Genomic DNA, 25344 nt, shown 5'->3' on the forward strand with positions numbered 1-25344 from the left:
GGCCTTATGTACATTGGGCAACTACTCTTACATTCCATTCATTGACTTTTTTGAGACAGAATATCACCATATATCCCAGACTGGCCTTGAATTTACAATCTTTCTGCTTCTTGTTCTAGAGTGCTGGATTATAGGCACACATCACTAGGCCTCACTTAGTAGGCTTAATTTCATCAAAGGAAAGCATGCCACTTACTGGGAAAGGCTAATTTTCTTAAGGAAAAATCCAATGATACGAAATAAGTCCCTTCTCTATATAAAGTCACACAGTGGAAGCTCTGGAGGCAAATGGAAATACAGAGCTAGCACTCTGCACCTATGGAAATTCTAATGCAGAGAGGGACAGGAAAATATACACAAAAGGTGGCAGTCAGCATTGGGTATATGATGCTGAGCTGTCAATGAACAGAGGCAACAGCGAGTCAACAGGGGCTGTTAGTATGTGGAGGCTTTGCATGGCTGGCTCACCTGCCCCATCACTCCATGGGCCTTCTTCCTTGGTGAGCAAAGCTGATTTGAATTGTAAGTCCAGCCTTTTCCCTTCAAAATCTCATGGAACAGTTCCCCAGCCCCACAGGCTCCAGTTGGAGGCTTTCCTTAAAGCCACTGCATCCCATGCATATGATGGAAAGACCTAGAGGAGGAGCTAAAACAGGTTACAATTTTTCATCTCTAGTTTGTTTGATCTGTAAAGTAGAAATGCAAGCTGCATACTTGAACAATGCAGAAAGCACAGAAGATGCTGATCTAGGATGAACTGTTCTGCTTATGACCAGGTTGTGCCTAGAAAATCATGGATTGTCAGTGTGTGATGACTTTGCCATTCTTAGTAAGAGCTAACGCTTGTTGGAATATTTGCTGCTAACTTCTAGACCCCAGGCTCTCTGTTCCACACACAATTTTTACTGAACCTCTAAACTGGAGAAGAAATTTGAGAAAATTTCCCATAAGTGTTAGTATATAATCAATGGAATTCATACCTTAGACCTTTATATATATTCATATTTGGAAAAAACAGTAAGTAGCTAAAACCAAACTTTCTATAAACTCTAGGTGAGTTTAAAAAGTCAAAAGCTCACGTTTACAGATTATTTAGAAAATTTGCATTGTAGCCTACTTCATCAAAGTATCACATAGATTGGATTCTAATTTGGGAATTATGAATAGTGAGTAATCTTACATCATTTGATTAGAAGTTCCACCACTTAATAATTTGATTTACTAGAATAAGATCCTCATCCTAAAATTGGCTTTCCTTCATTTTCTTACAATACCTAAATTTGGCAAGTCAGGATTTCTGTCGCTGCGAGAAGATAGGGAACCAAAGGAATCAGTGTCCACTAGCCCAGGAAGAGAACTTGGCAGCTCTACCATGAAGCCTACCCAAGAGAATCACTGCCTCACCCAGCAATGGGATTCAGCAATACTTCCTGCACAGACTATGGTACGAGTGTACAATGAACTGTAGCTGGTCATCCTAAGCACAGAATAACACAAATTTATAGGAAAATTATGGGGACACAGTCAAATTTCAGTACAAGATAAACAGCTTTGGGGACCAAATCTGAAGTGAAATGTACAGTACTGGGTAGAGAGTAGGCAGGTAAAACTACTGTGCTCAGCACCACAGAGATGCTGAAGCTATTTAATGTTCTGAGGTCCAGAAAGAGGAGAAGCTTTTATAAAAGCCCTGCACATGCAGATGTTAAAGGATAAAGGGCCGGTGTATGAACTAACCTGTAGAAATACAGAAAATAATCTACCAGAGTCATTATTTTCACATTTTTTATTAGATTTTAAACATTGTGAGCAGGCACATGGAGGAAACACAGGAAGCCTAAGTATTCATCATTGAGATGTCATAAGTTTATATTTTATCAAGATTGTATCATACTTTTTTCAAAGAAAGAAATGTTTCAGTTATCACTCTAGATGTACTTTTCCATCTCATACCCATCCCTGCTCTACCCAGAGTTAACCAAGACTCTCAGTTAGTTACTGTGACCCTTTGATTGTAGAGGCTTTCATGCTTTCCCCACAGTTAAATGCGTTTGTAGCAGATGGCATCATTTTATGTGCTTAAGAATCATATAAACTTGGGGCTGGAGAGATGGCTCAGCAATTAAGAGCACTGACTGCTCTTGCAGAGGACCTGGGTTTGATTCCCAGCACCCACATGGCAGCTATAAACCATCCTTAACTCCAGTTCCAGAGGAATCCGAAGCCCTCTTCTGACCTCCACGGCATTGCACGACATGGGTGCACTCACATACATGCAGGCAATATACTCGTACACATAAAATAAAAATAATAAAATATTTTTTAAGAATCATATAAACTCATTTTTGCATATTTTTTATTTTAAAGAACTTTTTTAGGTTCACAATAAAATTAAGAGCAAAATAGAGAGATTTCCCATAAGCATTTAAAAGCATTATAAGCTTCCCCATAAGCATTTATAGTGTCCTCCATTATCAACATCCCTGTCCAGACAGGTACATTTTTAACAACTGATAACCTACAGTAACATATTATCTCTAGAACACAGTTGACATTAGCATTCATTCTTGATATGAGTTTGGATAAAATTACAATGATATGTATTCATCATACATATATCTTTGTTGTAACTTTTTTCTTTTCTTCTCATCAGCATGTTTTGAATATGTACTCATGTTAGTAGAAGGGGAGTTGGTTTATTGACTATATCATAATTGAAGAAAATAGATATGTGGTCAGTCAAGTGAGAGTTTAGAATTATAGTATTGATTTCAAGCATATAAAGAAAGGGGAAAATTGGTTGAATTAAAGCCTCTTTTCTTCTGTGGAATACGCTACACAGCTTTGGAAACTGTCAGGAACTGGCAAAATTTGAACTGTAAGCAAATTCTGCGAAGCAATAGAGGATTTTGGAGGGGGGGCACATTTAAAAATTGAGATAATTCCCATTCAAAATCAGATTCCTGGGTCTTATTGTGAAATCCAAGTATCTGATAACACCTGGATTGTATTTTAGCCTGGGAAGAATTGAGGAAAGCAGCTGTAGCCGCCTCTAAGGAGGCCATATGTTCCCAGCATGTCACAACCCTTCCCACTGTAACAGTGATACCAAGACCAATTGTTGTTACTCTGAACTATTGTTTTCGCTGTTGTTTTTCTTATATAGCATATCTCATTGTATTCAGCCCTAGAGAAAGAGGAAAAAAAAATAAAGACTGACTGGGAAGGCCCAGTGTTTTATGGAAAATGTGAGAGAATATATTCTCTGGTGAAGGCTGCCTACTTAAGTATTTAATAAGCAATCATCATGTCTAGGTCAGTCTGTCTAGGCTGTGGGGGTGACACCTATATGAGTGTTAAATATGTATCAAATGCTTGCCTCCTGGAGGCATCTCAGTTTGCAAGCCAGCCCTTTCTTCCAAGATACTTTCAAAAATGCAATATTTACATGGTCTTCAAAGACAAGAGCATTCTTTTTAACTTCTTAACATTTACCTCACATAGTTTTTATCCCTATAGAAATTCCTCTCTAACCACCTTGGAACCTTTCTAATCTCCATTTTCTTTGTCCAATGACTCAATATGACCAATACTGACTCTAGCAGAATGTATTATCGGCACCCATACTATTCCTAGAAGTTGACATTAGTTTGATTGTAATTAACTAAGAAAAACAAGAAGGGTTCATTTGAACTCTAACTCTAGCAATGCTTGCGGGGAGTGAATCAAAGGGTAGATGTGCTTCATTCACTATTAAATGATGCAAGCCATCTCTCTAAATGACATATTCCCAATCAGTATTCTTTACGAGGAAGGGTTCTACAAGCAGGAAGATGACAAGAAGCAGCTGTCAGCCTAGGCTGTGGCCCCCAGGCAAAGTCACCTCCAGACTTCAGGAAGACACCGAAGCCTGAGTGAAGGGTTCCCCACAGCCACATACAATGGCAGGTTAGGAAATGTGGCAGGCCCTGGCAGGGACGTCCTGTGTCCAGAAACAATTTTCTAGTTCCACTTCACTTCAGTACTCTGCTCCCATGAAATAAGTTCTTGTCAGTCTTTTATGCTAATAGATTAGCTTCACTGAGGAAAATGGTATTTGATTAGAACGTGTTTATTAGGTTTGGATGCAGGGGGCACCCGACTCTTGTTGGAAATAAGATCCTTTATCCCATGTTTATTTGAGTCTAGATAGTTTATTTTGACCTACCATGGACTTCCTTTTCACTATGTTTTATGGATTTCTTTTCCTCCACATCTAGCATGTGAAATGAAAATGAAGATAAGAGAAAAAGGAGAACAAGAGCAAGACTGCAAAGTTTATACCTAAATGTCCTAAAAGGTCATGAGCTTTAGGAATTTAGCTTAAATTTTGTTCTTACAGAAACAAGAGAGATACTTTAAATTATCTCTCACTGAGGGGGTACCGCCTTCCTGCTAAACCTGATGATAGGAAATTTTCTCAAGTTTGACATGATTGCACAAAATTGTTTCCATGGTTAATAAACAACATACATGATTAAGAACATTTACCTAACAGACATGTTACTGCAATGGAAAAGTAAAGACAAAGAAATCAAATCAATAAGGACCATGAAAACCACACGCAAGATGCTCAAGAGAAACGATCCTATTAGTTAGCAAATGACTCAGAGAACTTAATGCAGCCTATGCTAACTGGAGGTCTGGGATGCGGGTTGCCCACAGCTAGAAAAGATCCACTTAAATGTGAGTAAATGTCTCCTAAGCAAAGAAAGATGTTAAGTACAACAGTATTCCGTTCTCTACCTTCTGGGATCATCACAGGGATGACTTAATATATACTTAGAAACAGTCAACTTAAAATCCTTCACTCAAGGGGCAGCTCCTGAACTCCTTGCTTTACTCCTTCTGCTCTAGAAACATTGTCCCCTGATGATCTTTTCAGCCATGTTCATTCCTGCCCCTTGCTTCTTCCCTTCCCGTTCTCTGTATAGAACACTCTTTCTTTAGGTACTTACGTGCCATTTGTATTTCGGCTCAAACACAATCTCATAGAGTCTGTCCCTGACTATTCTATCTCAAACAGTGCTTCCATCTCAATCTGCAACCCCAGGACTTCTGAGAGTATGCATATACTTTAATATTTTCTCATGCTACCATTGCAAATAAAGCTCTTCAGCTGCAGGGACAGTGTCCATTTGCTGTTGTGTTAACTCACAATTCAGAGCTTTTCCTCATATACAGTAGCAGGTAATTGATAAATATGCACAAATAAATAAATAAATAAGGCTGTCATTCTGTATTCTTTTTAAATAACAACTTGGTAGGTACTATTTCCTACAAAATAGAATATCTCACAGCTACATTTTCACCTAAATGTGGCACAGTGTGACACATCTTGAGAGTTTCAGTATTAATGTATGCTCATCTTACAAGCTACATAAAAAAAATCACAAAAAATTCTAATTTAACAAAGTACAGATACACCAAAATCAATTTAATAGAACAACATTTTCCCTTTCAGAGTTTTCCATTCTGATGGTACATCTGGTATGTTCTTGCAACATAAACATTTAAAAGATTTATTTCTTGAAGGACTGACTCAGTTTTGTACCACATAGCCACAAGAGGCTCAATAACTGTTAACTCTTGGTGAATTGCTTTCTTGCAGTGCTCCTGTAAACTCTCTCTAGTGGAAAAGAAAAAGAAGTCCTACCTTCATTTTATATCAGAAAAAATGATCTTATACAGTATAAATTCAACAAATACAGCCCAAGTTAGCACACAGGTTATATATACAAAATAAGCAAAGGATTGTTTTTCTATAAAAATGATTCTGTTTGCTATAGCAAAATAGCAATCAAAACAAATCAATGTTCATGCTTCTCTAGGGAGAAAAACTGAACTATCTATCCTATTCTATGATTCTCACGCTGATATCTAAATTGCGTAAGATGCACCTGTTTCAGCCTGAATATTCTCTAGGAAAGTGTTGGCCATATTTGAAGCTGAAAAATCAGTCTGGACTCTTCATTAGAATTTTCACCATCTATCTTTGAATCTTAATTTGGCTACAAATTTAAAATTATAACCAAAACAACAGCTAAATAGTAAATATTAGAAATGACATAGCAGAATTCCCATTATAATGATGCTTTCATATTCAATGAATGAAAATAACTTAATGCTAAAAGAAATCTATAAACTTGTTTACATTATGTCATATACAAATATTTAATGCTTTTCCAAAAGGAGAAAAACTTAATTAAACCCATTAGTCAGCCTATAATTGATACACTAAGCTCAGAACTTATTCCTCAGTTAATGACCCCACATCATTCCCTATTCTCAATCTAGGGTCTATTATCAAAACAATACATTGCATGAATTATAATATTTCAACTATTTGTGTTTACCTACTACGTGATAAGTGTTGGAGATATGGCCCACGTATGTTGGAGTAGCGGCTATGTAGGTATGGAAAAAGTAAATATTTTTGGAGACTATCTAAAAACCTTGTGCTCATATATGTATGTATTTATACATGCATACACAGAACAACCAGGGCCTAAGTTACTCAGGGCAGGAACCTGGAGGCAGGAGCTGGAGCACAGGCCATGGAGGAATGTTGCTTACTGGCTTGCTCCCCTGGCCCATGCTCAACCTGCTTTCTTATACAACATAGGCCCACCTGCTCAGGGGTAGCACCACCCACAGTGGGCTGGGCCCTCCATATCACTCAACAATCAAAAAAATACCCCACAGATAAGGCCAGAGGCCAGTCCAATGGAGGAAATTCCCCAATTGAGGCACAGGCTCCCTCAACCCAGGTTTGTTAAGTTGATACTAAAGCTATCCAGCACATGTGCCCTATATAAATACAAATATTCATTGTACAATACACAAAAATATATCACCTGATCATTTAACCATATACCAAATTACATGCTAAACATTTTTAAATATTTCAGTTGGCATAGGTAATTATATCTGTAATCTTTAGAAAAATGAATGTGTTAATATAGTAAAAAGCACTGGCATTCCTAGAGACATCAGAATATTCCCAACTCTATAGCTGATAAATGTAGGAACTGAGTAATAGCCGAGTACTTTGGTTCTATGTGGTAATTTGAAAGTAGAATTGTCCTTAAGAGAAAGAACCAACCTCCATAGCTAAAGAAATTCCCGATAGAAGTTCTCTTGCTGGTTATCAGCAGTCTAGAGTTTGAAGTTCCACTCTTAGAGGTTTGAGTCCTGATGACAAGGTTTTGCTCGGAGGTTTGAGTGCTGATGACAAGGCTCTGCTCTTATAGAATTCCTAATGAATAAAAGGCCAAGTCTTTGGAGGAGTGAAACAGTCAATCAAAGTTTGTTTTTTAAAGAAAAGCCTATTCCATTTTAGAAAAGAAAAGAAAAGAAAGGAAGGGAGGGAGGGAAGGAGGGAGGGAGGAAAGGAGGGAGGAAGAGGAGGAGGAAGAGGAGGAGGGGGAGCTATCTCTGAACGTAAGGTCCTATGGAAATGAAACCTGGGTTAAATTCTGTGATAACAGGGCAGGTAGGAAAGGAACCAGAACTAAAGGAGCCTATGCCTACTGACACTTCCAGTTTCACCTACAGGAAGCCTTATCTGGAAAATTCAGCATAATTTTTCTCCAAATTTCAGAGGGCCTTCATCTGACCACATATTTTATTTACACATACGATTTCCCTTGAGTGACAGGACAACCAGATGATTTGTTTATTTTCTTTCTCCCAAACACAGAACACTGCAGAAAGACTATTTAAAGTCTTCAAAATGGCCACTGTCCAATTTACCTAGTCATAAACCTAGCTTCCCATCTCTGTCCTTATGATATTTTAAATAAAATGACCAGTCTATTCTATAAGCATCATCTGTGGCTTAATATAATCACCCCAAGATGTCATCGTGTGTATCAGCTGAAACAAGAAAATTTTGGCTAGATAAGGTTTATCCACAACAAGGGTGTTTTGCTTTGTTCCTGCATAAGTAGGAACAATGCAGCTGTTCGTACTCCAGGTTCAACAAGCTAATTCTGCCATACTATCCTTTGCAATTTTCCTACTTCTATATATATGTGTAATGGTGCTAACTGTGAACTATCCTTGGAAGAATTAAGAAAAGAATTAAGAATTACAATTCAAAATACTTGTAATATCCCAGAGTTCAGATGAGGAACTTAGGCTGACAAAGAGTCAGTCTTTTCCATTCAATTTGTCTTTCTAGAGAGGTTTTCCCTAATCAGGGCTGATGAATGTCTCCCTTCCTGTTACTTTTGAGCTACGGTCTGTGGTTGTGAAGAACCCTGCTACCTACCTTTCCTTTTTCCTCTTGAGGGTCCCTCTCTAGTTCCCCACTATGGATGTCCCAGTATCTGCAGAGTATTGAAGAGGTCACAAATAAGCATTCAACTTCAAGACCTTCCAGAGTATCACATTCCTCTGTAGGGAACAGGAGTTCCTGTAACTTTCTCCAAACAACATTTGGCTGATGTGTGAAGAGTCTCATGCATTGTTAGAGCATCTCCAGGGAGAAGCATAGAAATACACATTTCTTCAGATGGTTGTAAAACATATTTCATGAATTTTGTGATTTATAAGCTTGCCTCTTTCTATAACTTGGTAAGACATCAACCTTAAGAAATTATCTTACCAAGGTGGGCAAGATGATTTAGCAGGCACTTGTTATATAACCCTGGAGACCCGAGTTGATCCCTGGGACCCATGTGACAGTAGAAGGAGAGAAACAACTCCACCCACAAAGTTGTCCTCTTACTTCCACAAGTGTGCATGCCAGACACACACACACACACACACACACACACACACACACACACACACCTCCACAAGTGTGCATGCCAGACACACACACACACACACACACACACACACCTGACTTTTTAAAATTCTCTTCAATGTTGTAAAAAGAACTCATTAAAAATTCCTGGTCTTACAGAGTAACTGAGATTCTATCTCACTTTTCTTCATAAAAACAGAACGATGGTCAGCCTGAGTCACTCAACCTAGAATCTTGCATTAAGTTACTGCTGTTGATTACTGCTCTACCCTTCCTTATCACACAGAGAGAAGGTGAGACATATAGTCATGTTCATCGATCCTTTTTGCCTTTGATTCTACAAAGAGGAACTATCTGGGAGTCAAGCCATACAATCTTGGATTAACGCCCAGGCTATTAATGCTTTTTCAAAGGGTGTGCCAAAATGCTAATGTCAGAACTAGTGTCGATGAGAATGCTTGTTTGACAGAGCAAATTCTAATAGTAAATGGTATAGCATCCCTTCTGATTAACCTTTATCAAGACAATGTGATAGTGTTTTGAGATCAATTGGAATTAAGCCCCCAGGCTCAAACAAATTGAAAGATGACTATCATCAGTGCCACTATTTCATTATCAGGATGTATTGATTAATTATTGTTTTGAAGAACTCAGCATAAGATTTACTAATGACACAAATGTTTATGTCTGGCAAACATTCTCAGATATATAAGGGAGAACCTGAAGCTCTCCTGAAAGTTTCTTCTCTCAGCTGGATTGGGGAGGGCTTACTGTGCTAAGAATCTCATTGGCTAGACTCCCCAAGGAGCAGTTAATGGCAACTCTAGACACGCCATGAGGGTCATCTACATTTTTCATCACCTCAGTGGTGAGATGTGATAGCTGTGTTTTAAATGTTAAGAATTCAAATCATCTCTATTGTGCATTATAACACAGAACTGAATGGGAACAGACTTGAAATGATTGGACACATTCAAAATGCAAAGAGCCCTGAACTTTGGAGGTGTGTGTTGTGAAGAAGGTATCTAATTTAACGGCAGGCATCCCTGCGGTTTATTCCAGTGGGGGCGACCATAGAAGACTCTCTCAATCGCTAGGAAAGACTCTGTCAGGCTGCTAAATTTTTGAAGCAGTGCAAATTTTGCCTTCTACACAGCTTGATTCTAAAGCCTATGAGCCTAAATTTATAAACAATACCAGAGCATGTTGATACTAGAGGTGATTCTCAAAATTCAGCTGTGATTTTCTGTCTTCCAGCTCTTGTCAAGTGTACATTGGAAATGACATGTACAAGAGTCACTGTCCCAGGATCTACCAATGACTGGTACATCTATGTCCCAAAAGCTCTAACCTCTATAGAGGAAAATTAATGATTCCCAAGATCTGGCTTCTGTTACATTAGTTAGGGTTCCTTGCAAAAACGTCCACCCACCAAATAAATTAGAAAGTACAGGGTCAAACACAAATAATTACCTTTACTTCCTGTGGGTCTTTAATATGCTAATATAACTTTGAATCGACAAGACAAAGCTTACAATTTATTACATTTTTTTAAGATGAGTTAATTTAAGCTCATTTTTGATGGAGGAACTATCAACATCTAACAGAATTAGGTTTTGGAAGAACAGAGGATGGGAAATGCTGAGGCAGAGCTCCAGAAATCAATATGCCCAGACTGCTGTCTGCATTTCCTGAAGAAATGACTTCCTCACATCATGATATAACATCTCGCCCTTGGCTTTTATAGTGGGTCAACAGGAGAAAACATTTAAGAAATAACTTTATTATGCTTTGTGATATTATAATTATAGCATCTAACATAACTAGGGCAGCACTGGTAGTTAGCAGTCCTTCTAGAACTTAATAGCGACCAGGTAATGGTGGTCTCAAGCAGTTTCTAATCTGGGAATGAGATCTAAAAACGCAGAGGAAGTTGGTAACGTTGGAGGAGGTTGGAGCAGAAAAAGGTGCTTGCTGCCAAGTCTGATAAGCTGACTTTGGAAGGAGAGAACTAATTCTTGCAGGATGTCTTCTGACTTCCATATACATGTTGCGGTACACACACACACACACACACACACACACACACACACACACACACACAGTGTTATACAATGCTTAAAAAGAGAAAACAGACTGCTTCAAAAAAGAAAACAGACATAATGAGACTAATCCTATCCCAGGCACCCTGGACTTTGGGGGAACACAAATGCAAGCTTGCTTAAACATCATGAGAAACAGATTCTGGGTTCCTGCAAACTTCTTTTCCTAAATAATGTTTTGTGCCTTTTTGTCATGATTGGGTACCTTGATATTAGCTTCCTTATCATTAAAACTAGGTTAATAAGTTTCATCTTAATAAGTGTGGTGAAGAATATAGGGTGTGAAGATTTAATTGAGATAAGTAAAATTGAATATTCACATTGCAATCTCAATAATGACAGGCAGGAAATAAACAGTACAAAGAGGAAAAGATAGTGGTGGCACAGGCCTTTAATCCCAGCACTCCGGAGGCAGAGGCAGGCAGATCTCTGTGAAATCAAGGCCAGTCTGGTCTACATAGTGAGTTCCAGGACAGCTGGGACTACAGGGAGACCCTGTCTAAAAAGGCCAAAAAAAAAAAAAAAAAAAAAAAGTTCCTTCTTTCTTTCTCCTCCCCATTCCCACTTCAATATGAAAATTCTTTACTATTTTAGTTTTTCAAACTATTGAAAAGTAACAAAATAAATGTTGTTATTTGTTAATCTACTTTAAGCTGCATATGTTCATGGTCTGTGAGAGGAAGACTTGTTTCACTGATACAGTCTTCCTTTTCTCATTCCTATGCTGGTTGGCATAAGATCTTTTATTAGTTATGTTTGTACAATTTAAATAGTAACCAAAAGACTTATTTATTTATTCATTATTTTTGTTTTGTTGTGTTGCCCAGCATGGTTGAAAACTCACTGTGTAGCCCAGGCTGGCCTTGAACCCCTGATTTTCCTGTATCCATCACCAAATTCTGGGATTACAGGTAAGTGCCAACATGCCACATCTGGCTTACTAAAGACCATGTTAAAAGTTCTGATTTTAAAAATAAACTTTAAATACAGCATACATACTCAAAAGCACACAAACCAAGAGAAATTTTCACAAAGTGAACAGATTCAAGTGTGGTAATCACAGTTTAGATTATGAAGTAGGAGCTGGAGAGATGGCTCAGTGGTTAAAAGCACTGGCTGTTCTAGCAGAAGGCTGGGTTAGGGTCCCAGCACCCACACGGTACTAATACCCATCCTTAACTCCAGTTCCAAATGACTTGATGCCGTCTTCTGGCATCCATAGGCATTGTACTTACATGTATACAGGCAAAACACACATACACATAAAATAAAAATAAAATTTAAAAATTAAAAAGGTAGTGAGTACAGGTCACCAACCTTTCTAGGAATGGCAAATATGCTGTCAGGTTTTACTTGAGGGCCTCAGGCTGCCAAATGCAAGCAGGTTGTTTTCCAGTTCTTTGTGGACTCAGCACCAGAGGAGGGCTTTTCTCTGGGCGTCATCATCGTAGAAGACTCATGAACTTTCTAGACTGTCGTCCTAGTTTCAATCACGGAGTATGATGGAGGGTGACGAGGAGTGGCATTTTACCCCCAATCTGCTCCTCCAGTCAAAAACAAACCCTATTCTCTGTCTTCCTCCTCTGCCTGCTTCCCCAAAACTATTCAACTTTGCAGCTTGCCTGTGGCTCCTCATTAGGAAGTGTGACACCCCTGGTCACTTTTCTTATGTTTAGGTTGGGCTGTGATTTGGGTTTTATCTGCTTTCCATCTTCCAGAAAGTTCTGAAAGCCTCCAGTCTCTTGATACTCTTTCCTTGTACTTTTAGAACTACCCTGTTACTTTCATGATGTTTGGAAGACTCAAGCCAATGTCTGTGGTCAGTGTAACTTTGGCTGTTAACACATACAGATTTTAACATTTGGGAGGCAGACATTTAAATTAAACAAACACGTACCATCTCTATAAAATACATATTAGGATATTAGGAAGTAATCACTCTTAGAAACTCTCTTGATTCTGAGAATTTATAACTAAATCTTCATAGTTTATAAACCAAATTATTCAACAAACCACTTAGATAATAAGCAATAAATGAAATCGACTTTTGATCTGCATAAGTCACCTAGCTCCGTGGAAAAGAAAAGACTCAACTCAATCAGAAACTCTGCGGGGTCCTAGATATTCCTCAGACTGAATTCAATTGGGAACTCTGTCATGCAGAATTTAACAAGTTTGTCCTTCAGACTCCAGCTCCCTGGAGCTTTTCCTGGCCTCCTGCCAGAACCTTCCTCCAGACAGCCTGAGCAGACTCTGAGAGGAGGAGGGGAAATAGGAGGGTCAGGAACACCCTTCTAGTTAAAAGGAAAATCAGCAGGTGTTAGAGGATGCATGCAATCCTCGGTGCATCCCAGCACTTGGGAGGCAGAGGCAGGCCAATCTCTGTGAGTTCAAGGCCAGCCTGGTTTACATAGCAAGTTCCAGGAAGCTGGGGCTACAGAAAGACATTGTCTCAAAATGACAGAACAAAACAAACAGAAATCCAGTGCTCAGATGATGCCAGGACTGTGACACAGGCCTGTAATAACAGATCCTTTGGAGGATCACAAGTTCAAGGCCAGCTTGGGCAACAAACAGAGATCCTGTATTAACTATATGCACAAGACTTGCACAAGGACAAGCCAGCCAAAATCCTAGCATGGATGGGGGAGGGGCTCACGAAGTCTTACCTCTCCTCTGAGGAACTATTGGTAATTGGTGTCTACTAGAAGAGGGAGAGTCAGTACTCTTCAGGGATGCAGGCTACTCATGCTCTAGCAAATGGTTCCAAACCCATGCACACTTATAGGCAGCACTAAATGGACAAAAGGTGTGTGTGTGTGTGTGTGTGTGTGTGTGAGAGAGAGAGAGAGAGAGAGAGAGAGAGAGAGAGAATTCAAACACATTATATGCACGTATGGATAACAAATAAAGTATTTTGGGGATTGGAGAGGTGACTCAACAGTAAAGAGCACTTGCTACTCTTGGAGAGGACCATAGTTCAGATCCTAGCTCCCATGTCGGGTGACTTACAACCATCTGTAACTCCTGATCCAGGGAATCTGACACCTTCTTCTGGCTTCCTTAGGAACCTGCATGGACATTTGACCTTTCCCAGACAGACACAGAAATAAAAACAAAATAAATGTAAAAATTAATATTTTAAAAACAAAATGAGGACTTAGGATATTGCTCAGTGGTGGAGGGTCTGCTTAGCATGCACAAGGCCTTAGGTTTAATCCTCAATAATGAAGGATTTAAAGCAAAAAGAAAGAAAGAAGAAAGGAAGGAAGGAAGGAAGTAGAGAGAAAGAGAGGAGAGAAAGAAAGAAAAACTCAGATCAAGGGGAAAGGCATTCCCAGTCTAAAATAAATGTGTAATATTGATCAATTCAGGAAATCTCTAGGAAGAAGTACTGCCCACTTGATACATATTGGGCATTTTCTTTGTATGGAATAATGCATTTATATTACCAACAACTTTTGATAAATGATAAGTACAGTATGAATACTAACTTCAAAAAATTCAGCCTGATGACTCTATGCAGATTAGCATATAATCACTACCCAATACAAGAAAGCACACAACATCCACACAGGATCTATGAATACACAGAGCAAGAGACCTTATTCAATGCTATTAACAACTGGCTTTCTAAGGGCAGGCCTTGATTCATAACATTTGCCAATTTCTATATCTGAATACTCCCATCATCACTAATTTCATGCTACCCAAGCGAATGTCATTGAATACGGAGTTGGTAAGAGATGCACAGTACACCACACTAGAGCACTTCTAGTGCACTGACAGAGTTTAACAGGCTAAATAAACAACATAATAAGGAAATAACAAGAAAGTGATGAATTGAGATATTTATTACCCTTGCTAGTATAATCTATTTGTTAGTGTATATAAGCTTTATTGATAGTTATTAATAAATAACTTAGCATCTTAAAAATTCATCCATTGGCTCCGTACAAGCTAGTCCAATAGTCATCTACTCCTTCTTGGGGCTACAATGATAGACTAGGTATAAACGAAGGTAAATATCTTTCTTCTTCTTCTTCTTCTTCTTCTTCTTCTTCTTCTTCTTCTTCTTCTTCTTCCTCTTCTTCTTCTCTTTAATCATTAGTTAGAACTGGAAGGAGGGAGGACGGAATAATGAGAAAATCTGTTGGTGCCCAAAGAAACACTGCTATCCACACACCCAAGGACAGTTTTGTAATCCTTCTTTTGAACTATGTATTCTTTCTGTTTCCCTCTCTTTCCTTCTCTCTCTCTTCCTCCTCCCCCTTCTCAGTTATCTTCTCCCTCCCTCCCCTCTCCACTTTGCCATTCTCCTCTCCTCTCCTTCTCCTTTGTATTTCTTTTTTTCTTTTTCTTTTTCTTTTTTTGAGAGAGTGCCTCATGTAGTCCAGGCTGGCTTTGAACTCACTATGTAGCCAAGGTGGTCTGTGAGCTCCTGATTCTCCTGCCTCCAACTGAGGAGTGCATTGTAGGTATGTGCCACCATATCTGGCTTTATTCTGTCTTTAAATAAGACCTTTCTTTATAAGGAAAAAGGCAGAATCAGTTAGCCCTTAGTTTCCTAAATAGCAAAAGCTGAAAAATTACGTGAAAAAGAAATTTTCCTTTCCATAGCTCTCTGAACATTTCTTCTAGTTCATGATGTTCACCGAAGACTGGATCAGTGGATCATAAAACAAAGGAAGTATGGGAAATCTCTGAAGCAGCGGTGGCCCTCATTACAAAGAGCTTGGGTACTACTTGTTGAGGCTGTGCTGGTGTTCAAGGTCTGTTCTGTGAAATGTGAATGATTCAGGTGGGCACAAGGACGTGTTAATTGCCAGTTTTAAACTAGATCTTACAAACTTTTACTGAAATGTCTACATGCAAGTGCTAACTCATATTAGACATCTTTGGATTGCCCATGACAGAAGAGCTGAGTCCACTAGCTTCGGTGCTGGAGGAATGTGTGGCTAACACTCTGAAGTCAAGGAAAGCAGAGAGCTCACTTAAGAGACTTCTTGATCTTTTGACCTGGGGCTTGAGTGATAGCATTCACACTCAGCATCGCCTTCTTTTGGCTCCATTTTCATTCGGGCTCTGCCCTCAAAATCACAGGTAGCTCTAGTGCTCACAGGTGTTCTGTTTCTTCCTTTTAGCAGCTGAGTTAAGTTCCTGGGCTTGCTTCTGGCTGGAGAAGGCTTGATTCCAAAGGTTTCATCTGTAGGAAGCTGCCTAAGTAGTTAGGTCAGTGGTTCCTAAACACTACATAGTAATGCCACCTGGAAATTTGTTAAAATTCTGAAGCACAGTCTACTACTCCAGTCAATTAAATAATAATCTCTGAACATCATTATTCTTTAGGCTCCCTAGGTGATTGATTACAATGCAGAGAAATGATTCAAAACCCTGCATTAAGAGCTCATTTTCAGACTCTCCCAATTTATTAGGAAAGTTGTTAGGTTAACATCCTTTGTGTGTGGGAATGTCTTCTATGCTTCCTGTGGCTGGGAGGGGGGGTGGCCTTGGTCTTGCACCTTCCCCCTGACTTGTCTTGTCTTGTTCTAGGAATCATCACCCCTCAGTTTGCACCTTGAAATTTTGCCTGTTTTCTGGTTCTTCTAAAATACATGGTCAGACTCCTACCCTAAACAAATTTCTCTATTTCTCATGACCCCACCATCCATCTCCTTACCAACACCCACCTGGCCTTTACTGTCAACCTTGCCAAGATGGAGGGATGGCCTCTCAGCTTTAGGGTGCACCTAAAATCCTCACAGCTTGTTTTGGGTAGGGCCTGTCTGCTACAGCTACTCTCTACAGTTCAGCATCGACTCCTTAAAAAAGGGGCTTCTCATTCTCTCTTCTTCCATTTATCCTTCGTATATTATGGTATTTAAACACTGCCTCACTGAATTTCTGTTGACAGTCTTTATTGCTTAAAAAAGCAAATGGGTAAATGTGTGGGATATGTTTCCTATCATTTTGTGGGAAACAGATATCAGGAGACTTGAGAGTGAAAATACACAAAGGTACCTCCATGAAACACACAAGTAATTCTTAAGGGCACTTAGCACCATATCACTTATTAGACCGGGATAGTGGGCGCACTCATACACATGCAGGCAATACGCTCATATGTCTAAAATAAAAATAATGAATAAAATTTTTAAAAAGGAGAAAACTCTTTCTGGTCAAGAGAACAGAATCTCTGGCCTGGGTGGAAACTTAACATTTTCAGTTGGGCCAGGTAAATCACCTCACCACAGGACCAGATCCAGGAAGGTGGGCTTACTAAAAAGATAGGTGGAACAGTTAGTTTTTCAATGGGATGAGGTACTTTTCCTGCCCAGAATCCCTACCCCCAGTCCATGAGTGTATATGGCTGCAGGCATGAGGCTGTGGAAGTCTGCTTGCTTTTCTGAAGATCTCAGAAAAGTGCAGCCTCTCCTTTTTTCTATCTCTTTTCTAAACATGCTTTCCTAAAAGCTTTGGGCTTCCCCAACACTAGAGACTTCCTTACTCTTTCTCTGGAGCCCCCCTCCCCACCATGTGACTGACTCTCTGCTATGTCTGACCTCCATGTAGACTTAAACAGCATGCTTTTTTATCCTTTCTTTCCTATGTTCTCCTCTTCCGGGCAGCCGCTGAGATTTACAGCTTGCCTGCCCTGAGAGTTTTTCTTCTAAACTCTAATAAAATAAAATGGTCTTCAAGTTTCTGTTTGAGCCCAGTCTTAAACTCTTTTATTAATGACACTATGAACCTTAAGAGGGGATCCTGATTTCCCCTGTATCATTCCAGGCTGACATGAACTCTTGATACTCCTGCGTTAGCCTCCTATGCTGAAATTACAGGCCGGCATCACTATACTCTACAGTAAAACAGTCTTTCATGTTTAGATAAGAAAATGAAATTCACTGTGGAGGAGTGGCAGGTTCTGGTGTGTTTTGATTTCATCCGCCACATATTTTAAACACTGGAGAGTCAGCTAGACTCACTTACTTCCTTACTTCCAAGTAGATCCCATTCCCCTAGTTCCCTGTGTAAGGAGGAGGGACTCCTAAAGCGTGGCCTTGCTCTTCTACTCAGCAGGTCTATGCTTCCCCTTCCCTTCTCCTCAATAGAAAGTGTCAAAGTGAAACATTGGTTCTTAACTCATCTCTCCTTCAGCTTCTCTGACTGTTGCCTTTTTCATTTGTATGATGGAGTAACAAGGGGCTGGAGAGATGACTCAGCGGTTAAGAGCACTTACTGGCCCTGTAGAGGGCCTGGGTTCAGTTCCTAACACCCACATGGTGGCTCATAAGCATCTGTCACTACATTTCTAGGGGATCAGATGCCCTCTTCTGGCCTCTGTGGGCACCAGGTATAGGTGTGGTACACATACATACATACAGACAAACACACACATAAAATAAAAATAAATGATTCAGTAACAATAGAATTATTGTGAGAGATAAGTATGCTGCAGGTGTTTAGTGACTAGCACATGTAACTGGCCTGTAGAAACGAAGATATTCTAAAGAGACAATTGTGTCTCTCAATGTGACTATCAGATTATTGAAAAATGGACCCCAAAGAAATGGAAATTTTCCCAGGAATCTTATCCTACAAGAAGGAAAACAGCACCAACCAGAAGAGCAACTTGTCTCCTGGGGAAAGATTTCGAACTATTTAGACTACAGGATAAGACTGAAGCCCAGGCAATAATGGGTCAGTGGTGGGTGGGCCCACGTACTGACAGGACAGCTTGGAAGTACACATACTTTGCCCTCTATTTAAACAACTTCAGAACCCTGAAGGTGGCCTTGGGGGTTCTCTGGATCTCTGTCCCCTTTCACAATATGGACATATTGGATAAATCTCCCTTTTCTGTGTTGCATTTTAATTTTTCTCTTTTAATTGCCTTATTGAGCACTAGTGGCTGTACCTGGCATGCAGCACAGGCTTTGACCCCAAAGTTCAGTAACATCCATAGTAAATGCTCAATAAACTTGAGTTGGTACTACTTGCATCTTTCTGCATCAACATTTCTCCAAAGTATGAAGGTTGGTAAATTAGAGTATCTATGCTAAAGTGGTCTTTCTTTTTCCAGTAGTGAATCATGTTTTTCATCTCTGATCAACTACACCATCTTATAAGGAGTTGAACTCCTTCCATTCACATGGAGATAACTTCTTATAAGGCACAGCCAAAAATTCCACCTAAAGAATGGGTGCTCCTGGAGGGAGGTAAGCATTTCTGGCATTCAAATCCTATTCAGAAAACGGAGATGAAACAGACACAGCGCTATGCTAAGCCCAACTGATCACTTTTACAGAGGAAAAGTTTCAGACCACTAGGGAACACAGTGGTCTAAAGTCACTGTTCAATCTAAACACCTCAGAGACTAGTCCAGAAACACAACAAGAAATTTATCTCATAGAGTCAACTCTATCCCAACACTGTGTGAAAACAGCCATCCCAGATCCCATTTCAGATTTCTTCCATTCAAGTGGTGTCTCTCTGTTAGAGAGGATGCATCATACTCTAGCAAGAGATCAAACTTTAATAGAATAGTACAGTCTTAGTTTGTGAAACATCTTAAAGGGCATGCGATTTTTAAAAGTTTGTAAGCTAGAATGATAAGTTAAATAAGCTACCTTTTAAAAATGTGTGTGTGTGTGTGTGTGTGTGTGTGTGTGTGTGTGTGTGCAGTGAAGCTCTGAGATTAATGACAGGAGTCTTCCTTGATTGCTCTCCAACTTATTTTGTGAGATAGGGTCTCTCATTCGATGTGGAGCTCACTTGTTATAGCTGGCTAGCAAGCTGCAGGGATCCTCCTGCCTCTCCCCACCTTCAGCACTGGAATTAGAAAAATACACCTGGCTTTTTATATGGATGCTAGGGATCTGAACGCAGGTCCTCATGCTTGCTCCTCAAGAACTTTACATGTACTAAATTAAATATAGAAGTAAAGTAGAAAGGGTATATTTTCAGGTGAGAGTTGAAAAGAGATAGAAAGTTAATGAGGTGGAGAGATAGAGTGATGCTGTTCTGAATGGCAGGATCTGATAGAAGAGGCCAGTGAGGGTTAGCAGAAGGGATGGGGATGGTCAGAAAGGAGAAATAAAATTCAGCAGAGAGTAATCATTCTCAACCTAGAGGATAATCAATTCTGAATCATAGCAAAGAGCGGAAGAGGGACCATTAGAGGAGAATGCTGAGGGAGCCATGAGACAAGACACAGACAGATGGAAAGTGCAAAGGGACCTGCATGGAAAATTTGAGCCCATCATAAAGGAAGCAATTGTGCTCAGAACAATGACATTGCATTCAATGAGTGATATAGAGTGGCTTGAATTAAAGGTTCTATAGACAGGGAGAGATGAGAAATGCTTTCTTCCATTAAGACAAAAATTTAAACGCATTGTTATATTTGATTGAGGTTAGACACAGAAAATTAATGTCTCAATAACAGAATTTTTAAACACTGGATAAAGGTCAAAGAATCTTAGAGTTTAAAGAGAATCAGAGGTCACTTGAATAATACTTCAAAAGATAACCAGGCACGCCTCTGTGAGATTGTACTTGCAGGGCAGAATTAAGAATTAGATTGCTGGCTGTGTGAGGTGGTGGAGCTTCAGTCCTCTCTGGGGACACAGCCTAGATTAATGTCTGACCTTATCTTTCAAGCACGACCATCCTATGATTGGGGCAAGTATAAGGAACAAAGATGGAATAGAAGAGAGCCTGAGTGAGAGCACCACACACGGCCTCTTCTTTTTGTTCAGAGCCAGGGGTCCAGGCAGCAGCATAGAAAGACTCTGAGGAGAAAGACAGTGAGGGAGAAAGAAAGCAGAGTACACAGAAGGGATGGTCGGGCATCAGCCACACACATCTCACTCAGAAGTCCCATCGGGATGAAGGTCAACAGAACTGCCTATGCTCAGTTAATGGGACAGGGGCTGAGATAGTTAAGTCTATTCAAGACCATATGTGTGTTTGGAAAGAAGGAAGAAGTGAAAGTGAACAGAAAATGAAATGATACTTAGGCCAGTTATAATGAAACATGTTTAAATCTATGCATGAAGGCAGAGGTTTGGGAGGTGAGTTTTGAGCCAGCAGGAGGAATGCAGAGACAGGAAGTAGAGAGTAACAAAAAACAATCTCAGCAGTGTGACCAGAGCCATGCTTCCTGTGAAATGCCAATAAACATTAACTGGCTGGTGTTGATCTTGGTAGGGTAAAACATGGGACTGGGAAATGTCATGGCCAGCAGGGCATGAAAGTTCAGAACTCTGAACTAAAAACAGCCCAAGAAGGAAGTAGAGGCATGCAAACCACTGCAACAGATTCTGTGCCTACAAGGCCAGTCTGTTTCAGGGGAGCATCAAAACATAATCATGGCAGGGGAAAAAGAGCAAAGCCTAGGGAAACCCTAAGGATATATTCTCTTCTCTGAGAACACATCCACTTCAGAGGCATTGTAGCCTGAGCTGCAAGGAAAGGGCTTTCAGGGTAAGCATTTGTGCAGGTAGACACCAAGAAACCCAGCTTGACTCAGTTAAGAAAACTCCTTTGTCAGATGTGGCTGGAAATCTGAGAAAACATTATTTTGGGATTTGGATCCAAGGATAGGTATTCAGTAGGGACATCTCATTGTGGAGGAAGGGAGGCCATGGAAAAAGATGGCGCCTCTTCTCAGGAGTCAATACTAGGTGCAAAAGAGTACTTCTGCCAGTGGTTTGTCCTTTATTGATTCAATGTCCTTATTATTGTACATGGACAGGTTTTTTTGACAAATATTATTTCCTTCCTATTTCTTATTGATAGGAGTGTGAAGAAACAAAAAAGATAAAACAGTTGCTCGAAGGCTTAATAAGAAAAAGATTCAACTTCCAAATCTGAGACGCACTAAGTTTACCTGAAATATGTTCCTCCCTAGTAATGGGGGGGGGGGTCTTGCGTCTATGATTTAAAAAGTTATGTAGAAGATACATAACACCAATGAAGGAAAATTTCATTATTCAATAATATACTGATTAGAAATGCTTGATGAACCTTTAAATATATCAGCCCAGGTTCAACTGCAACTATATCAATGCATGGCGCATGCTAGTTTGTGAATAGGCATTTGCTAAATGGACAATAGACATAGAAAGCATGTTAAAAAAAAAGCCACAAAAGACAAGCAAAACACTTAGAATGTGGAAATTATAAGGAAAATTTCCATTTAATTGCATTCTTTTCTATTTGAGAGAATTGAAAAGAGAATCAAAAAGTTGCCACACTAATTTTTATATGATGGGAGCAGTCACAAATAACAAGACAGTTTTAGAGACAGAAAGCATGCCTTTCCACCCTTAAGATCTAGGGAAAGCTGGAGCCCCAAGGGGTCTAATAAAGCTCTTGAAGCATTTCCTAAGAACTTGCCTAGAAAATTCAAATGCTCTGCCATTTTCAGCTAGACAAATCCAATTTATTTCTTTTTAAAAGATGAGGTCTCACTCTGTAGCCCTGGGTGGCCTGAAACTTGCTAGGTAGACCAGGCTGGCCTCAAACTCACAGAGACCCAACTGCCTCTGCCTCCCCAGTGCTACCATACCTGGCAAATTCAATTCATTTTATCAGCTAGGTCTAAGTGTCTTTTATGAATGGGACACTGTGCTATGTGCCTGGGAAAGCCAGAATCAGGAATAGCCCTCAATGGGGGTAAAGAGGTGCATGTGCTTGGGTCTTGAGAATGAAGGTGTGGGAACTGTGTGGATGGGAGAAAGCAATCCCAAAATATCCAAAGAGAAGGATTTCAAGTTATAAGTCCACACATTTCTTGGTTTTATTATTAAAGCCTAAGAGAGCACCACCACTGCCATAGGTAGATTCTGGAACTCAGAATGTCCATTTTGGAACAATAGGTAGAGTTGGTGAGACTTGAACTCCGATAAGATTAGGTAGACAGCAAGGAAAGGCATCATGCCACTCAGAGATCTTTTCACAAACATCTGAATCTCCAGTCCAACACAGAGAGAAGCCCAATTAAGGCAAGCTGATACCAAGTAAAGATTTTATTTTAATCATGAATTGGCAGTCTTAAACTAAATGCCAAATAGAGCAGGCATAAAGATTGGGGGAGGGGTGAAGTAGCAACTTCAAAGAAAGTCTCCATACTTTCTCGCAATTACCTAGGTTTTTAGCAACAATCCCAGAAAATATTTAAATCTCATTTCAGTGCAGCAGATGAATGCTTCCATAAGACTGAAAAATGGGGAAACTAAAAAATGATCTTTAAGAACTGAACATTGTTTGCATTCACTCCCTTCCTTGAATGAAGAACCTAGAGGTTTTCTGATTCCATGAATAGAGATGTTCTACTTCAGTAGGATAAGAGGATCAGACATTTTTCAACACCAAGATAAATAAGTGCTAAATTCAGCTAGGAAAAGAACTTTTTTAGAATGAGAGACCCAGCTTTAGAAGTCTTAGCCAAACCTACAACATAAAGACTTGCCTCTTAATTATGATTTATAAGCAGAAATTGTACATTTGTACCAGCTGCATAGAATGAAGTCAAACAGAATTTACAGCCCCATGTTAACAGCTTAATTTGAAAATGGTAGTCTTGTATTCCCCACAAAGTACCTTTCCAAGGACTCACCCTGCTATTACACAGCCTGCAAACCATTCAGTAAGTTGGTCTGCAGTGTTTATTCCGTTTCCTGTTACTGACTCACTATCTATTTGTCACTATTTGCTTTGTGATCATTCTTCTGCCAAATGCAATATTAATTGCATTTTTAGCAGCACTGCTGGTGATCAAAGAGCTCTGATATGTCAAGCTAAACTGATAGAAATAGCATCCATTAACATATTTATAGGTTCAGAGCTTCTAGAACATAATTACATCCATTAATTACTTGACAGTACTTGGTTACATGCTAAACATGAAAGGCATTTCCAGCCACCTACTTCTGCTCAGAGTAAAGTTTCTTTTTCAGTAATAAATTTCCTCCAAAGAAGATTTATTCAAAGAAACAAGGCAAGGGGAACTTGCCAGTCTCCATGTTTATGAGGTAGAATTTTTAAAGGAACAATTCACTAACTTTGAAATAGAATTCACACAAAGTAAACCAGATGCCACAGACAGAGTGATTTCAAAGAAGAGCATATTTTAAACGCTACATAGAGATTTCATTAATATTTTAGAGTTCTAAGAGAGATAACCTCGAGCCGATGAATCTTGACGTTAAGCTATGAAACAGTGATTTTCACTTTCAAATGAACTTCCTCAAATACACAGGACCAAAGCATTCTGAATTTTCTACATATTTGGACATGCAATTCTAACATACACACATACAAATTTAAAGCTGTCCTGGGCAGAGCTCAGGAGATGCTGGGAATTAATAAACAGTTATTCTGTGAACTGAGCAGCTGTGCAAGTCCCGAAGCTGCCAGCTGCATTTAGTACCTGTACCACAGAAAGGACAGCAAGGCACACTTGACTCCTCTTGACCACCTAATCAGCATGCGAAATGATGCTTTCCTGTAACAACTTCAGCACCGGACCCAGACATGTTTGCCATTCAGCAAGGAATGGAGTCATGGGAAAAAAAAAAAAAATCACACAAGCTCTTCTCCTAGTTTCTGCATGAACCCAGCCAGGATGTATAGGCAGAGAGCACAGATGTGTGAGTCTACCTGTACAAAGAGATCTCTACAGATTTCTGAGTTCTTTGTTGCCCGACAATCAACTGTAAAAGGCAGTTATATTTGAAAGTAAAAATCATTAAACTGTTTCTGGGATGTTGCAGCAGACTCATGGAGTGAATAACAAGGAAAGCACGGTACCTTTGGTAAGTCGCCTCAGAATCTGACAGCGGCATTTAAAAGAGACAGCTATCATTCTCGCTCACTGCTTTCTCTGGCAAAGTGTACTCGGGGCTCTGCTCTGGTGGCTGCAGCGGCAGGCAGCTGCATCTGAATTCCTTGCGCACATACCAGGAGAAAGGTAGTCCCAGTGGGGAGCGACAAAGCTTAATTCCTCTTGGCTGTTGCAGAGGTCCGCTACATGTCATCTGGCAAAGCTGTGTCATTCACTACTACTACACCCCTGCCCGCCACAGCCTCCTCCCCCTGCGCTATCACAATGGCTTAGAAAGTGAGGCTGTTTCGATAGCAACAAAGCACCAAATTGTAGGAAGCAGGGACAAGGCTGGGAGAGGAGCCATTCCATAAATCTAATACTAAGCACTGTGCATTGCATTCTGTTTCAGGCTAAGGCTGTGTGTTCGAGCCAGTGAAGTCACCCCCACCCCCTTCCTTCTCGGCAGCAAGTCAGGATCCTTCGGCAGTCTCATTTAATGGGGAAAGCGAGAGAGATGCTTGCACTTTTACTTTAGAAAGAGATGCATGTATCACATACTATGTTTTCGCAGCAGCAACACGTACCAGGAGGCAAAGGAGCGGGGCAGCTTATGT

The 25344-nt window shown here is 39.9% G+C and overlaps 1 protein-coding gene across 1 annotated transcript in view; it reads right to left on the reverse strand.

Moving 5' to 3' along the window:
• The window catches only part of Grip1 (glutamate receptor interacting protein 1), a gene marked incomplete at its 3' end in the record, with an annotated part of 149139 nt that extends 124168 nt beyond the window's left edge, over positions 1 to 24971 (reverse strand). The window contains 1 exon segment of the mRNA XM_017801623.2: positions 24715 to 24971. Coding sequence (XP_017657112.1) covers positions 24715 to 24769 — 55 coding nt within the window.
• Between the last annotated feature and the right edge of the window lie 373 nt (positions 24972 to 25344).

This window comes from Nannospalax galili, unplaced genomic scaffold (genome assembly GCF_000622305.1).
Source record: "Nannospalax galili isolate Female #2095 unplaced genomic scaffold, S.galili_v1.0 scaffold463, whole genome shotgun sequence".
In the NCBI taxonomy this organism is placed as follows: domain Eukaryota; kingdom Metazoa; phylum Chordata; class Mammalia; order Rodentia; family Spalacidae; genus Nannospalax; species Nannospalax galili.